This window comes from Gallus gallus, chromosome 3 (genome assembly GCF_016699485.2).
Source record: "Gallus gallus isolate bGalGal1 chromosome 3, bGalGal1.mat.broiler.GRCg7b, whole genome shotgun sequence".
Lineage (NCBI taxonomy): Eukaryota > Metazoa > Chordata > Aves > Galliformes > Phasianidae > Gallus > Gallus gallus.
This window is the reverse complement of record NC_052534.1, coordinates 17,270,264-17,285,500: the sequence shown is the minus strand read 5'-3', so window position 1 is coordinate 17,285,500 and position 15,237 is coordinate 17,270,264. Positions and strand designations below refer to the sequence as shown.

General features: G+C 37.8%; 1 protein-coding gene across 2 annotated transcripts in view; it reads right to left on the bottom strand.

Moving 5' to 3' along the window:
- The window catches only part of NVL (nuclear VCP-like), a 29,538-nt gene that overhangs the window by 6,018 nt on the left and 8,283 nt on the right, over positions 1-15,237 (bottom strand). Inside the window, exons 12-20 of one of the 2 annotated variants that reach the window (NM_001398028.1) lie at positions 14,708-14,852; positions 12,867-13,131; positions 10,508-10,726; positions 9,646-9,750; positions 9,271-9,333; positions 7,936-8,055; positions 6,166-6,265; positions 3,691-3,797; positions 91-167 (exon numbers count right to left, since the gene is read on the bottom strand). In NM_001398028.1, coding sequence (NP_001384957.1) covers positions 91-167; positions 3,691-3,797; positions 6,166-6,265; positions 7,936-8,055; positions 9,271-9,333; positions 9,646-9,750; positions 10,508-10,726; positions 12,867-13,131; positions 14,708-14,852 — 1,201 coding nt within the window. The remainder of the gene's footprint in view (positions 1-90; positions 168-3,690; positions 3,798-6,165; positions 6,266-7,935; positions 8,056-9,270; positions 9,334-9,645; positions 9,751-10,507; positions 10,727-12,866; positions 13,132-14,707; positions 14,853-15,237) is intronic. The other variant, NM_001079576.4, reaches the window with a different exon arrangement.

The following is a 15,237-nucleotide window of genomic DNA, read 5'->3' as shown; positions in this document are numbered from 1 at the left end:
CAAAACGGTCAAATGAATGTAAGAAAAACAGCACAAATTATTGTGCATCACTGCATACTAAGACTGAAGTCAAAATTAGGAAGTACTCACGTATAACAATCACATTGTTGACTGTAAGCAATTTCTTCAAGGTTTACGTCTGTATCTAGTGGAGGCCGGGTGCCATCCTAAATGAGTTGTGATAGTGAGAGATAAAAATGTAAGTTTTTGTTTTGATTATTATTATACATATTTATTTATTTATTTTACACATCCCATCTCCTAAGTGATTAATTTTACCAAATAGGGATAAAGGAGACTGAGATATCCACAAATACTAACACTGTTTTTATGTCAAACTGACAAGAAGGATCATCAGCCTCATAAGCATTTAATTACGAAATAATTTGTGATGTTAGTTGTGACTTCCCACCAACAGATCAGATTTTCTGTTGTCAAAACGTTGGCCAGCTTGTCACAGTGTAGTTACACTGACACCATTCCACACACGGACATGCTTATGTGAGCTGGTTACATCAACAGCACTGTTTATCTGAACTTCCTCCTGTTCTATTAGATGTTGAAATCATACAGCTCAGCAATACGCATGGAGATTTAGTCTTGCCTCATCACCTTTAAAACTTAGTTATTGTATCTGGATTCTGTGAGTTCATACAGAAATTGTTGGCACTACGCTTGCATATTAGCGCTGCTTTCTCCACAAAGACCACAGAAGTGGCTTATTTTTATTTTTGCATCTCCAACAACAAAAAATATTCAGCATTATATGTTATATTTGAAACCAGACAACAAAATCATTCCAAATGCTGTAAGCCCGTAGATCTTATCACTCTTAGACAACAGTAAAGTAATATCAAGGCAGTACAGAGATTGTAGATGTCTGCAGTATGAAGTAATACCTGAATTTAGATGTGAAAGGACATTTTTTTGATAGGACTGATTTAGTTCTGCCATGAAATTTAACTCCTTTGACAGGAATACACAGATTCATATAATCCTTTTCTGACTTGTTCAGGTGAACTAAAATACCACGTACCTAAAACGTCTTCGAGATAAAGAAATAAAGTGTATAGCAACTGGCAAATTAAAAGCCTTGAATAGGGAACAGACAGTTGAATAATCAAGGAGGGTGGCCTGGGTAGACTAAGCAATTTCTAATGAACCTTGGGTAGAATACCAACTTGGAAGGGAAGAAAAAGAGACAGGGGAACAGCCTCATGTTGAAACATCTTGAAAGGAGAAGAGATCCTAACATAGACACAAGGGAGCTCCATACAATTGCATGTGGGATACTTTAATAATTGTTGTACAAGGCTGCAAGGCAGTGAGACACCTCTACTAACAAGAAACATTTTACCAGTTACTGCGTGTGGAATACATTGAGCATTTTGTGAGTGGGATGATCTGCCTACTCCAGAGATGAACTCAGCACTATGTGCACCATAGAAGCCGATGGAGCTTACAGGGATGTCAGTACACTGGGAACTCAGGCATGTGAAGACATGCTTCTCTTGCATGATTAACATGCAATTTGAAAATGACTGATCTGTACAAGTTATCTGAAATAAAACTCAAAGCTTTAAACTCCATCAATGCCATTCTCTTTGCATCCTATTGCTCCCACAACTCCCTTTTCTACTCCTCCCTCTGCCTTTGTAAGCATCCAGGTTTTCCTTCAACAGTACTGTGCAAGTATTCCTCTAGGATTCTGGGGAACGCCTACCATCACCCAGAATCCCCACACATCTGGATAACATTTTTTGTTTTATCTGAGTGCCCACTTAAACATGTGCTCCTGCACAGAGATTTTTCAAGTTTCCTTACTCAGAATGCAGGGATGAAGTCTGACAGAGAATAAGGCATTTCAATTAATTTAAAATATCTACAAGAATTTGGGGACAGAAAAAAATATCTCCTATATATTTTTCAAGAGAATAACATATTTCCTGTTCTCAACATTAGAAATACTGATCTTTACCTAGCTTTGTAAGAACTATATAAATGCAGTAGTAGTAAAGTGAGAACAGCACCATTCTCATCACGGAACGAGCACAGAAGTAAGCAAGGAGAAGATTCACTCAGGGAAAGTATCTCATTTCTGCTGGCATCTTAAAAATCACAGAATCATGGCGTGGTTTGGGTTGGAAGATCATCCAGCCCTGACTTCCACCCATGGGCAGGGCTGCCCCCACCAGCTCAGACTGCCCAGGGCCCCATCCAACCTGGCCTTGAAATTCTCCAGGAATGGGGCACTACAGCTTCTCTGGATATCCTGTACTGGTGCCACACCACTGAGTAAAGAATGTCTCTAACACCTAACCTAAATCTTCCTTAAAACCTTTAACCCTTGTTCCATCACTACACTCCCTATAATGAGTCCCTCCCCATCATTGCTGTAGGCCCTCAAAAAGCACTGAAAGGCAACTTATAAGGTCTCCCCAGAGCCTTCTCTTCTCCAGGCTGAACAAACCATAGAAAAGGTGCTATAGCCCTCTAATTATCCTCATGGTCTTTTAATTAAAAACTGAGGAAAATAATCAATTAGTGACTTAACATCTTATTCACTATAAAGACTTGTAGCAAAAACATTGACTAATACGAATTAAGTATGCATGGAAATGTCTGGAATTCCAAAAATAACACGCATTGATAACTAAAGACAGGAATCAAGCTGGTAAACACTGTGCAATGTGTTGCTTATGATAACAAGGAAGACCATAATCAGATAAGGTCACAGCAGACACTGTTTGTCAATAGAGAATCTGTGCTCTGGTAGCAGCACAATGACAAGGTTACCACACTAGAAATACCACTTCTCTTGTGTTGTGCAGACTGTGTCCCTGAAGTTATTGAGAAGAGAACAAGGACAATTTGCAGCAATCTCACCAAGATTTATGGAAGCTAAACTAAGATTCTGAGAATCTAGAAAACAGTTTTCTCCAACAGCAAGTTTGCCATTGCTAGTCAAGAGGAAGACAAGAGATGAAGTGAGGTCAAAACACTCAGAAGCCTCATCTTTGATGTTGTGGTTCTGGCCTTTCCACTTGTAAGTGTGCACCTTGGTGACTACATGTGGCTGTGAGAGTGTGAGCAAGTGGTAAGTTTGAGAGTGACAGAAATAAGTCTTGTTTAATACCACTTTCTCCTCCCACATAGTCTTGAATTTAAAATCTTAAGTCTTTTATTTAAAGTCTTTAAACATTTTAACCATTTTTAAAATTTTAACATTTACTTGGACCTACAGCCTCCATCATCGCATGCTTCCCATTACTCCTAAAGAGAGTTAAGTGTCACAATTAAATGCTGAGTAAATCCAGCTGGAGCTATTGAATCATATTACTGAATGTGAGGAAATATCCTTCCTCCCTCAAAATGCTTACAAAACACTTATAGGTCCCTTACTCATAGATAGATAGATAGGAATCTTTTAATTAAAAATCTCTTTAAATTGTGACTATAAAGGCAGCAGCTTCTATGTTTAACAGGTTAGTATTGCTCAAGATTTATCATCCCTTAGAGCAAATTTAGCAGCAGATATGGCCGATGGTGTATTTTCATGGCTTTGTGTAATATTTAGAAATGCCTCATGAGACAGGGTCCTGCAATTCTTTTGTAAGCTTTTGTAAGGTTTAATTTGTTTTAAACCATTCCACCCAGGTTCGAGGTAAGAATTCATTTCCAAATACTCACCTTGGTGATTGTCTTTAAAATAGCAAGTCGATCTTCAGGGGGTGGCAATCCCACATAGAGTGTTTTATCCAGTCTACCAGGACGTAGGATAGCTGGGTCAATTATATCTTTGGTGGGGGGGGAAAAAGACAAAATAATCCAGAAATGAGATATACCTTTAGGAAAGTGTATGCATGAGAAGTAATATATGGAGGGAATTGTACAGAGATCCAAAAAAGTGTTTATGCCACGATGTGAAGCTCTGAGCATTAAGACAGTTGACTGAAATAGTTTCATCTCTGTCCAGGAGGAGACATTATTACCCAGTGCAGCTAAGCTACATCTGGTCAAATATGGCTCGTAAATACTAGTTTCATCTGGTCACAAACAAGGACAACTCCCCTTGAATGTACAGTAGAAAAACATTTTTTCCTGTCAGACCTAGCAGACTCAAGTGAGAAATTTCACAACAATGTATAAGAAGGAAAAAGCCTGCTTTTCATTTTATTCTGCTAGAACAAAAACCTTTACCTATAGTAACCCTACAAATCTGCATGAAAGCCACCGTGACGAATTAATCATAATTACTCACATGTAAACTTAATTTTTTGTTTTCTTTTCTACTACACATTAATTTCATCAGTTTTATGGATGGCAATATAAGATACCCATGAAAACACAAAATAGACCAATAAAGTACAGAATTTGTTTCCTAGGATGTACTACAGATTTTATCTTGTCTGAAGAAGAAACCAGAAATTATCACAGAAGATTTTAAAAAACATTTAAAACTTAAATGTAATAGAAATCTCTAGCAGCCTATAAGCACCACAGGTTTCTCTACAGAACCCCTACAAACAGCAGATCAGGATATAAATACTAAGCACTACTGGCATAACAAGAGACACAAACAGGACGTATAATATGGGAAAGATCTAAATTCCTGTCATTCCTGTCCATGTTTCAGCACAAATGCTTGGATAATGCTTCTAAATGACTTAGCTTCTTGATGCCCCATCTACAAAAATGATGAAGGTATTACTTGCTCTACTTCTATGGGATTCTAAAAATCCACATCCTACTTATTACAGTAGTGTGAAGACCAAAGTCACAGAAGCACCCACTGAAGATACAGAAAATTGTAGTCTTAATATAACAAACTAAGTCTGTAAGGTCTACAGATGTCTCAGGCAGCTATAGCAAAAACTTATTTTGCAAGAGAAGATAAAAACATTTGCTTGACTCCACTGAGATTCCAGCTACCTGGTCTTATTACAGTGCGATCTTTCTCCCCTTCTCAAAGATGTACACAGCTTTGCTCAAGTTATACTGCCACCTGTGCTTAGAGGGCAAAAAGTGGAATGAATGCATACATTAAAAATTGCTCCATTACTTTTTTCTTGAGCATAAACCTTGGTTCCCCCCCAAGATAGATGCCTCTGGTCATAGATGCTCTATGCAGGTAAAACCAGCTATTGTGAATGTGACAAGAATGGCAGGAAAAAAGAAAACAACTTTTAAGATGACGTACGAATTTAATCCTGTCAGATGAAACATGATTTAAACACAATATTGCCACAGCAGGCCCAGACAAGAATATCTTTCCTGTACTTCTGTGCTTAGTGTGTGTTAGATCATACTTTCTCTTGCTATTGGCACAAATGCACTTTCCTGTTTTTGTGTTTCTCTGCAGAAGAAAGTTTTGCTGGGTATTAAGATGAGATTATAAAGTTTACACAACAGATGAATTGTAATAATCAAAACAAAAACTCTCAAGAGGGATTATATTACAGCACCATGCACTTAAATTTTCCATTCAAAAGCTCTTTAACCATACTGGTATGGAAAATACTGTTTCCATTTTACATGCTGAGAAAACAGCACTTCCCACACGTCCAACAATGTGAAGTTAGTAATTCAGGCTAAAGATGTGTTCATCCATTTTTTATGGAAACAAATGCATGGCCTGCATTCAAAGAATTGATACAACTCCCACTAACTCAAAAGCTGCAGTAACAGAGTTTTACAAAGCAAAGCCCATATGGCAATTCAAAACAGATCTACGCTTCCCATCTTATAAGTAAATTCACGTCACATAGTTGATTCAGAACTGTGCTTTTCCTCAATCTCTGGAGCTCAAGTTCTCCACGGAGCTTGAAAAATTAGAACCGTGTAGCACAGACATTAGTATTTACTCTTTGGTCAAATTCACTAATTATATGCACTTCATATTTGTTTAAACAAAGGAATGATGCTTCCTTTTTAGGAATTTCAAAGCTTTCCAATATGATAAATCACAGTGTTCTCTCTATATTGAAATCTGGAAACCAAATATATTGATCAGGAAAGGTTTGAATTTGATGACATATTGTAATTTGAAAGTACAGAACAAGGCTAGTTACTAAATGCAAACATATAAGAACATGTGATTTGCAGACAAGAGACGTAAAGTTTGACTTCTTAGGTCTCTCCTGCTTATGGTTTTTGGGTCCTCACCTGGCCTGTTTGTGGCAGCCATAATGAAAACCTGCTGGCGATTCTCCAGACCATCCATCTCTGTGAGTAACTGGTTAACTACTCGAACACTGGCTCCTGACTTTAGAAGGAGAAATATGCCAAAACAAACAAAACCCAAACAAAGAAACAAACAAACAGAAAACAAAAACAGTGAGAATGTAAATATTTGAAAATAAAAGAAACGAAAGATGTACTCATTCCCCACACAGAAATACTACTCTAAGAAAGCTCCCATTTAGCATCTTTAATGCAGATGCATTCTAAATTTCTTCATATCCTCAGCATAAATGTGGGGTAGAAACAAGCTATTTATATGCTTGTCATGCAGACTACCCTTGGCAAAGCTTTTCTTCCCAATAAAAATGAAGGACTCATTTAAATACACCTGGATAATAGTACTAAGTATTTTCCCATCTACGTCAACAAAAATGCGCAGAAGTTCTCATTACTGGAGCATTGGAAAAAAAAGGAAATTCTGCAGCTGTCCTCACTGGAAAGGAGCAACTCATAGTTTAATATTAACTTCATAGTACTATGACCAAATTCAATAAATTAATTTGAATTTCACCCTAGAGTTGGGGAGACAAAAAAAAAAAAACAAAAAACAAAGCAACACTGGAGTTGGACAGCAACAGTTTTAGATATGCAGCAAAACTGCTTCATGGTTTTGAACAACTCTGTTCTAAGTATTACTATTTTAAACAATTAATACAAATATATGTTTGCCTAAAGACAAGTAGAATAGATGATGAAAAGGCATACAGGTTTCAAGAAGTCAGTAGAAACACCAAACATACGTGAATCTCAGTTACAGCTGACAAAAGACAGCAGTGCCCTGTCCAGACAACACCTCTACTCGTTCAAAGGACAAGGTGGTCTACACAACCAATTTTTGCCTGTTGCTGCTACAGAAAGGAAACATAGCAAGGCCAGAGCATGCTTATTACTTGGCTATCACCTCTGCCTACTGTGATAGCTAATACTCAACATCCTCTTTTAAGGCACTGTGGAAACCACTAGCTTGCGATTTTCAAGGAGTTAAGTCTTAACATTTCAGCTTGGCTATCTTCTAGAGGAAAAAAAAAGTATGCAAATTTGGAAGATAACTCCTCTCTCCTACAGATTGGAACTTTTAACTTCTGTTAAAGTCATTGATGGCAATATCTGAACAGTGTTCTACTCAGCTTTTATGTTGAAACCAGCATATATCTCTTTCAGCCATCAACACATGCACCAGTACATCATCATTAAACCAGACACATTTTCTCTGCATAAAAAAAAAAAAGAACGTCTTTCCTTCAACATACTAACAGTTTGCAGTAGAAATAACAGCTCCCCACCCCCAAAGTGCATGTTAGTTTTAGGTATATGTAATAACAACTCCAAAACAAAAATCAAGACAGAAAATTTGATGAGTAGAATAGCTCTGAAGTCTAATGCATCCTGCTCCTGTCTCAAATATATTCATTACTCACATTGTTCAAACCTGTACACACTTCATGCAAACATTACGCTTGCATACAAGCATCAGAATTTGGCCAGAAATTAATTATGGTATTAAACTGCACTCCTTCAGTTTTTCTTATGACTTTCTCAACTTGGTGGAAAGTCACATTCTCTAGCTATTGTTTTTAAATACAGAAGTATTAAGCTTTACACAATTTAAAATAAAATGCTTATAAAATATTGTAAGCACGATGCCTCAAAAGACACAACTGAGTTTATTTATGGAAATATTTTAAGACTCACTTCACGGTCAGACCTCCGAGGGCACAAAGCATCAACTTCGTCAAAAAATATAACACAAGGGGCTGAATTCCTGGCACGCTGGAATACTTGGCGTACAGCACGTTCGCTTTCACCAACATACTAAAATGAGTGACAAATCACAGTGAAACAGTGTAAGCCATGATGATTTTGCTTGGAAGAAATATCAGTTTTAAACACAATACTGGGCTAGATTTACATGGGAACTGATTGTCGTTAGCTCACTTTTGACAGTTCCCAGAACTCTAAGAGAATTCTTACTTTCTAGGGAATTAATCTAACTTGCTATCATTCTGATGATGAGAAATAACAAGTACAACCTTCATTAAGGATCCCGTTGTTCTTTATCTGTTCATAAACAACGGGAGTAAAAACACAATGAATATCTGAAGTTCATAGTAAAATTGCTCAAGGACAGAGGGACTGGGAGACAGGGAACTGAAATAAAAGCCAGAATCTCACTTTGAGTCCTTATGGGTGGGTTTTCCAAGCTGCAAATGGAAACAATTTCTTCTAAACATACATGTTTTGATACAGTTAATGTCTCATCACAGTCTGAATCACAGCCAAGCGCTTTTTCCCTCCACAAGGAAATGGGACTCTTCATTAGCTTATATTTCTTGGCTGATATCATTACTTGAAATACACAGTAAAAAGCTTGGACAAAGAATAAACAAATTCAGTATTTTGGCTGCAGCTTTCAAATTACTGATAAGTAGATAACTGTCATTCTTCTGAGATATGGGCTGCAGCCAATTTCCCTTCAGTTCAACACTCTTAACTCTAAAAAGGACTGAAGACGTAACACAACTTCTAAATGCAGTGCTTCAAAAATAAAAAATAAATATACAAAAAAATCAGACTCCGGTGCCTTTATCTGTTAACATACAAAAACTTCATAAATTACTCTGATCAACTAAAAACCACGGCTTTCCAAGGTTGCAGTCTTCTGAAGATGTTAAGAGATGAAGACCCTCCAAACATTTCCAAACTTGAAAACTGAAAATGTTGCCAACTGCTGACTTGCTGCTACCAATTACCAATTGTTCTCACTGTTGATATGAGTTGTTGTTCTCTTTCCTGATCTACATAACAGCGCTAATGCATGTAGGTGGTCATTTAGAAATTCTCTTTCATTCAAGAAGGCTCCATCTGCCTAGTAACACATTAAACAGTAATTTAAACCAAGAAGTACTTAAGCTACCCAGATAACTCCTTCCTTTTCACAAGGAAAACATCACTACTAAACATTTTAAGCAGAGGGTAAACAACACAACTTCTGTTGCTTCTAACAAAAGCACAATGACCAGTGCATACCATATTTAGCAGTTCGGGACCCTTCACAGATATGAAGTTCAGCCCAGATTCATTTGCCACAGCCTATCAAAAAGAGACATATACAGAGAAAATCATTTTTTCATATGTTCTTTGGTTCTGCCCACAAAATAACAAAAACCTCGAGAAGGAACATACCATAGCAGCCACCTATTGAAAACAGCATCAAGTATCACTGTATGCAGAGTGTCAGAAGTTGGAGGATTTAGCCAGGTGTTCTCTCTTTAATGAGACAGTGATACTTCTGCTTTAATGGGGATGACACTTCCGGCACTGTCATTCAAACTCAGTCAATTCCCACAAAAACTTCATATAGACTCTCCATTATTTTTAAACATGTTCAGAAAAATGTATTACCTTAGCCAACAGCGTTTTGCCACACCCAGGAGGCCCTGCAAGCAGAACACCAGCTGGAGTAGTCAGGCCCAGAGCTTTAAACTGCTCTGGGTTCCGCACAGGTGCCTACGAAATAAATTATCATGGTTATCTGTGACAAAAAGCCAACGTTGCAGTTACAGCTGGAAGAAAATTCATTTATAAGCAAGTACTTTATTCTAACTCTTTACAGGTTAAATGAATAAACTCAGCCAGTCAACTGGCATCTTATTATCTTGCATTGATGAATACCCCCGAAACTGGGAAATGCATCATTATTCAGAGACAAGAGTGGTAAAGCACTGGCACAGGCTGCCCAGGAAGGTGGTGAAGTCCCTGGAGGTGTTCACAAGCCATGGAGATGGGGTACTGAGGGACATGAGATAGCAGTCACGGTGGGGATGGGCCAACAGTTGGACTACATGATCCTAGAGCCTTTTCCAGCCTCAATGATTCTATGTTATGACCAGCAGCAAGGCTATTGAGCAGTCTCAGTGTTTTTGTTTTTTCTCCCCCCATATAGCAACTGTCTAACTAAGGTTATCAGTAGAAAACTTTTAGAATACTTAAGATTCAGTAATAATGAACATACCAAAAAATCAAATCTTGAATACAAAAAATGAAGTATTTAATATATGCACCAGACTTGTAACAAACCAGAAAGCAAATTATAAAAGTCTATTTTAAATCAAGATGTTGCAATATTCCTAGTTTGTAGCATGCTAGATCTCATGAGCAACACATTATAAATTAAATAAATACAAACAAACTTACATAAATAGTTTTATTTCCTGCACAGGGGGAAGTGCAAAAAAACCCCTTCAAAAGTAACATTAACACATACCAATATTGCCATGGTCAGCTCCTCCCGAACATCCTCCAGGGCTCCTATATCTGCCCATGTCACATCAGGAATTGTGACAAAGCCTTCTCTCTTGGCAGAGGGTTGCACTGATGACAGGGCAACAATGAAATCATTCATCTCAATGCACAGCTTCTGCAGCTGGTCCTCAGGCAAGGGGTCCTGCTTCTTCAGCAAATATAAGAGTCTCTGTAATTCTTCCTTAGGGTACAGAGAAATGCAGAGAAAAGATTACACAAGATGTTTAGAACCTTTTTCAAGGGCTTTTTAGAGGAATATTTTACCCAGCTGTAATATTCATTACTATAAAACAAAGTATCATGTATAATATAGACATGGTATAATATAACATAGAACATAAAAATAGCATTAAAAATTGACATTAATAAAAATGCTCCAGGAAAGCATTACATAAATTTATCTCAATTAAAGCATTGAGTCAACAGACAACAATCTTGATTTAAATACTACACAAATAGAACTAATGCATCTATTTTGTCCTCAATTTTTTCCTGCTGCTTCTCTCACAACTCTGCCAAACTGGACAATCTGTGGGATACCGTGTTACATATAAATCATTAGAACTCTTAACATACATTAAATAAACACTTACTATCTAAGTATGTAATCTGATTTCAAGTAGTCAGTTCATTTCCTCAGGCTGATTAGACCTGGTTTTGTAACAAGGCCCTGATAAAGTTTGGGAAAACGTAAAACAGATACAGCAAAATGCTTTCTGACATTTTCCATCCTGCAGAGCACAGCCTGCCAAGGGTGGGGAAGACAGGTATGTAACAGTTAGTGAAAAATCAATTCCTTATTGGGGAAGCTATCTGAGAAAACAGCTCATTAAAGAACACTTGTAATACAGCAAGGCCATACGAAAGCCATGTGACACTGCACCTCAAGTAAAACTAGGATTTTCATTACAAGATAAAGGGAATAAAACATTGCAAGAGTCCCTTTAGTTTCAACATTTTTCCCCACAGCAGAATATCAACATCATCACTTTGTATTATTTGCAACTAAGATGGCCCTGAGACTCACCACAATGTGTGTTTACAGAGCCCAATATTTTCTCTTAAGACCTCTCTTCTTTCTAACAGAAGCATTAAGAGAACCTATGAGTTCTCTCATAGTTGAGACCAACAGATTTGTTTATTGAATTGTGCGAATTATTTTAAAAGGGTTTTATATGTTTATTTTCCTATGATAAATATAATACTCCTGTTTTAATGACAATACCCTGTATTAGACTATGTCAACCTCCCGCCAACTATCAAAATATGGCTCTGTTATGATTAGACTTCCTTATCCTCAATAATTCCTTTGATCATGGGACTGTTGATAAAAGCAGCCACTACCTGTCCCTCCCCCTTTTCTTGTAGTTACATCAGGCCCCAGGAAACACTGGGAGGTAATGCAGTACGGCCGTATTACTTCAACACAAAGGCTCTCTGCAGGATTTTACACTGCTTTTTGTTAATTACATTAACAATTTCAATTCACGGTCCTTCTAAAACCAGAATCTGATGGCAGTGTGGACTTAAAAACACTAACTTCTCCAAGACAAATCTTTAGGAATCCTGCATGTAATGCATACAGCAAGCAATACGCTCAAAATTTTGAGCAATAGGGCCAAAAACCTATCAAGATATTCTGGTTCACTGTCCCCAGCACGTCACACATGCCACAACACTTGTGGCTTAGAATAATTCTGGCACTGGAAACACTATTTTGCACAAAAGGGTTCCAGCTTTACTGCAGGTTAATAGGGCCTTTCTCTGCAGCTAAAGTTGCATTTACTAATCCAACTTTTCTTTCACAGAGGTTTTTAAATGCCTCTTCCTCAAACCTGCTGTAGGTACTACATACCGAGTGGGATTTAACGCACATAATCACAGAGCTGGAAGGCAAACGTAAATGGCATAAATACTTTTAGACTTCGGCTACCTCTAAGTCTACCGGGTTAGGGAGGACAGTCAGGCATCGTGACAGATATCTCATTGAGGACAAGGCAAACGGCCTGGTAAAAACTCAGTGCAGGTTTGGTATTCTTACAATTCTCTTACAATCAGTGTAACACCAACAGCATGAACAACAAACTACGAAACCCCACCTTTTGTAAAATATTAGCGTGATTTATAGAAGGTCTGCTTTATGGGAGCCTGTAGTTCAGCCCCATTTTACAGGTCATTGGGAGCTAAGCTCCTGGCTTCCAAACTGATGTACCTAAATCTAAATTTAACACCACACTGGCCACAGATGTTTAAGGATTTATGAGCAAAGGCTTTCGCAGTTGTAAAATAGTTCAGTGTTAAGATAACAGAGACACAAATACCTTAGAAGGAAGCTGTTTGGTGTTCTCTTCAACTGGGATCTCTGTTTCTATTCCCACGCTTTCTTCAGCTGTGTTTCCTCCTGCCTGTACGTATTTCCTTTGCTGCTCCTCAGATTTTATCAGGACCCTGTTCACTGTGCACATAGCTGCCTCACGACAAAGTGCCATCAGATCAGCACCCACATAACCTGGAGTCAGATGTGCTAAATGAAGAAAGTCGAAGGACCCTGGGAGCTTAAGTTTTCGACACAGGGTCTGAAGAATTCTGATCAAGAAGGGAAAAAAAGAACAGCAAAAATAAAGATGAAAGTGGCCTTTTAAAAGTTTTCATATGAAAAAATTAGCAATAATTTAAGGTCTCTTTCAGCCTACATGAACTGAAGTAGTACAGTGTGTACAGCTTACACACAGCTAGAAAGTAACTAAGCTGAAAGCCACAAAATGATGCCATATATTTCCTTTGGGAGTGTAAATGAAAAACACTATTAACCAGCTCATGCCACTCAGTGGGTAAAAGCTAGCGACTGAAAAAAAGAAACAACCTGACTGTACAAGGCTTATTTTACTGGGAAAACAAACTAAAAGGAGTTTCTGTCAAGTTGCTACCTCATTCTTATGCCAAGAGCTAAAATTACTCAAGCCTATGCAGTTTCACCACTAATACAGAACAACTCCATGTAACTGACAGCTAAGTGCTGTCCTTCCTTAAACCTTTTCTTTGTTTCTATACGATCCTTTACCTTAATACAGGGAACAAAATCCCCAAACAAAAACCACCCCAAAACAAAACACAAGAGGAGGAAATAAATAGTTCCTATAAGGGTATACCTCAAGGAACACGAATACAAACAATCGTACAAAACAAACAATAAAAAAAGTGAGAATGCAACTACGCTCCAACTTGTGCACAATCTCTATTATTCACAAACAATGGCTTATCTATTCACAACTCACACCCTCTGAGACAGTGCTGTCTCTGGGGATATCATATTTTTAACACAAACATTAGAAATGCCACAGAATCAGAATTTCATGAATCAGTTTCAACCTCTAACCGCTTGCATGTTTTCCCACAGCCAAGGAGAGGAACACAGATATTACAGAGCTATAAATCTGCAGCGAGGTGGGATGAAAAGAGGGAAGAACGGCAGTAGTGCTGACAATAACAAATGACAATATCAATGCTGCATGCAAAATGGTTTACTTTTTCAATTCAGAAATAAGATTATTTGAGCTAGAGTAACTTATCCTTTAATTTTACTTCTCTTCCCCTGACAACAAGATAAGCCACAGCTGCTTTTACACTTCTCTTCACGTGTTTTCTGCTGTTGTGGAAATCAGTAGCAAAAAAACGTGAAAGACAAATATGTTTTAAAATCTAAGGGTCACAGATCTTTTGAGTAAAAAATGCTGGTAACATGCAGCAGGATGACTGCAGCCTGGCTTAATGCCTGGACTGCTGTAATTCCACAAGAACTAGAACAGAAGAATCTGGGCCTTCTTAAAATACATGCTCAAGAGGACTAAAAGAAGTGCTATACTTAGTTTATGTTCCTAATTCAATAGTTATGTAGGGAGACAGATAACCCATTAATATAATGCTAAAATGGGATTTGCATGTTAGAAAGGAAACCACTCCAAATGTAGGCACAGCCAGCAAGACACAGTGTAGATGCACACTTAATCTCTTCTGTGCTTTTCAGTTTGTGCTGACAGGTATGTGCATGCAGGCACAAAAAGAACCAAGCATAATAAAAGAACTTTTCCTTAATTTCTTTGTAAATCTACAGTTTTTTTGTTGTTTGTTTTTTTTAATAATGAAGAAGCTTTATCACACATACTTTTCTCTTGCTGCTTCATCTGGTATCCCTAAACAAATTTCTCGATCGAATCTCCCAGCTCTCCTCAGTGCAGGGTCCAGCGAGTCAGGTCTGTTAGTTGCTCCAATAACAAGGACCTGGGCAGTGGCAGCCACGTTATTCAAGTCTAAAGGAAGGAAGGAAAGTTAGTACTCATAACCACCTTTCCAACTTTATTCTGATATATATGTTACTCTGTTTCTGCCATACACAGTGATACTCAGAACAGCACAGAGTAACCAACAGTCACACTAAGATGCTGTGTATCCTTATTTCTGCTATCCAGAACAGGCATTTTGCACAGTTGAGCAAAAACATCCATTTCAAATAATATTTGACAGATTTTTCCCATCAAGTCTTTTTACATAACAAAGAGGATGTGAAAATAATGCAGTAACATCCCCTTGGATTTATTAGAAGTTTCCCATCCCTCTCACACACAGGTAAACTGTGCCAAAACATGAAAAATGATTACCACCATCTCCAGTAAAGTAACCACGAGCCACTAACGA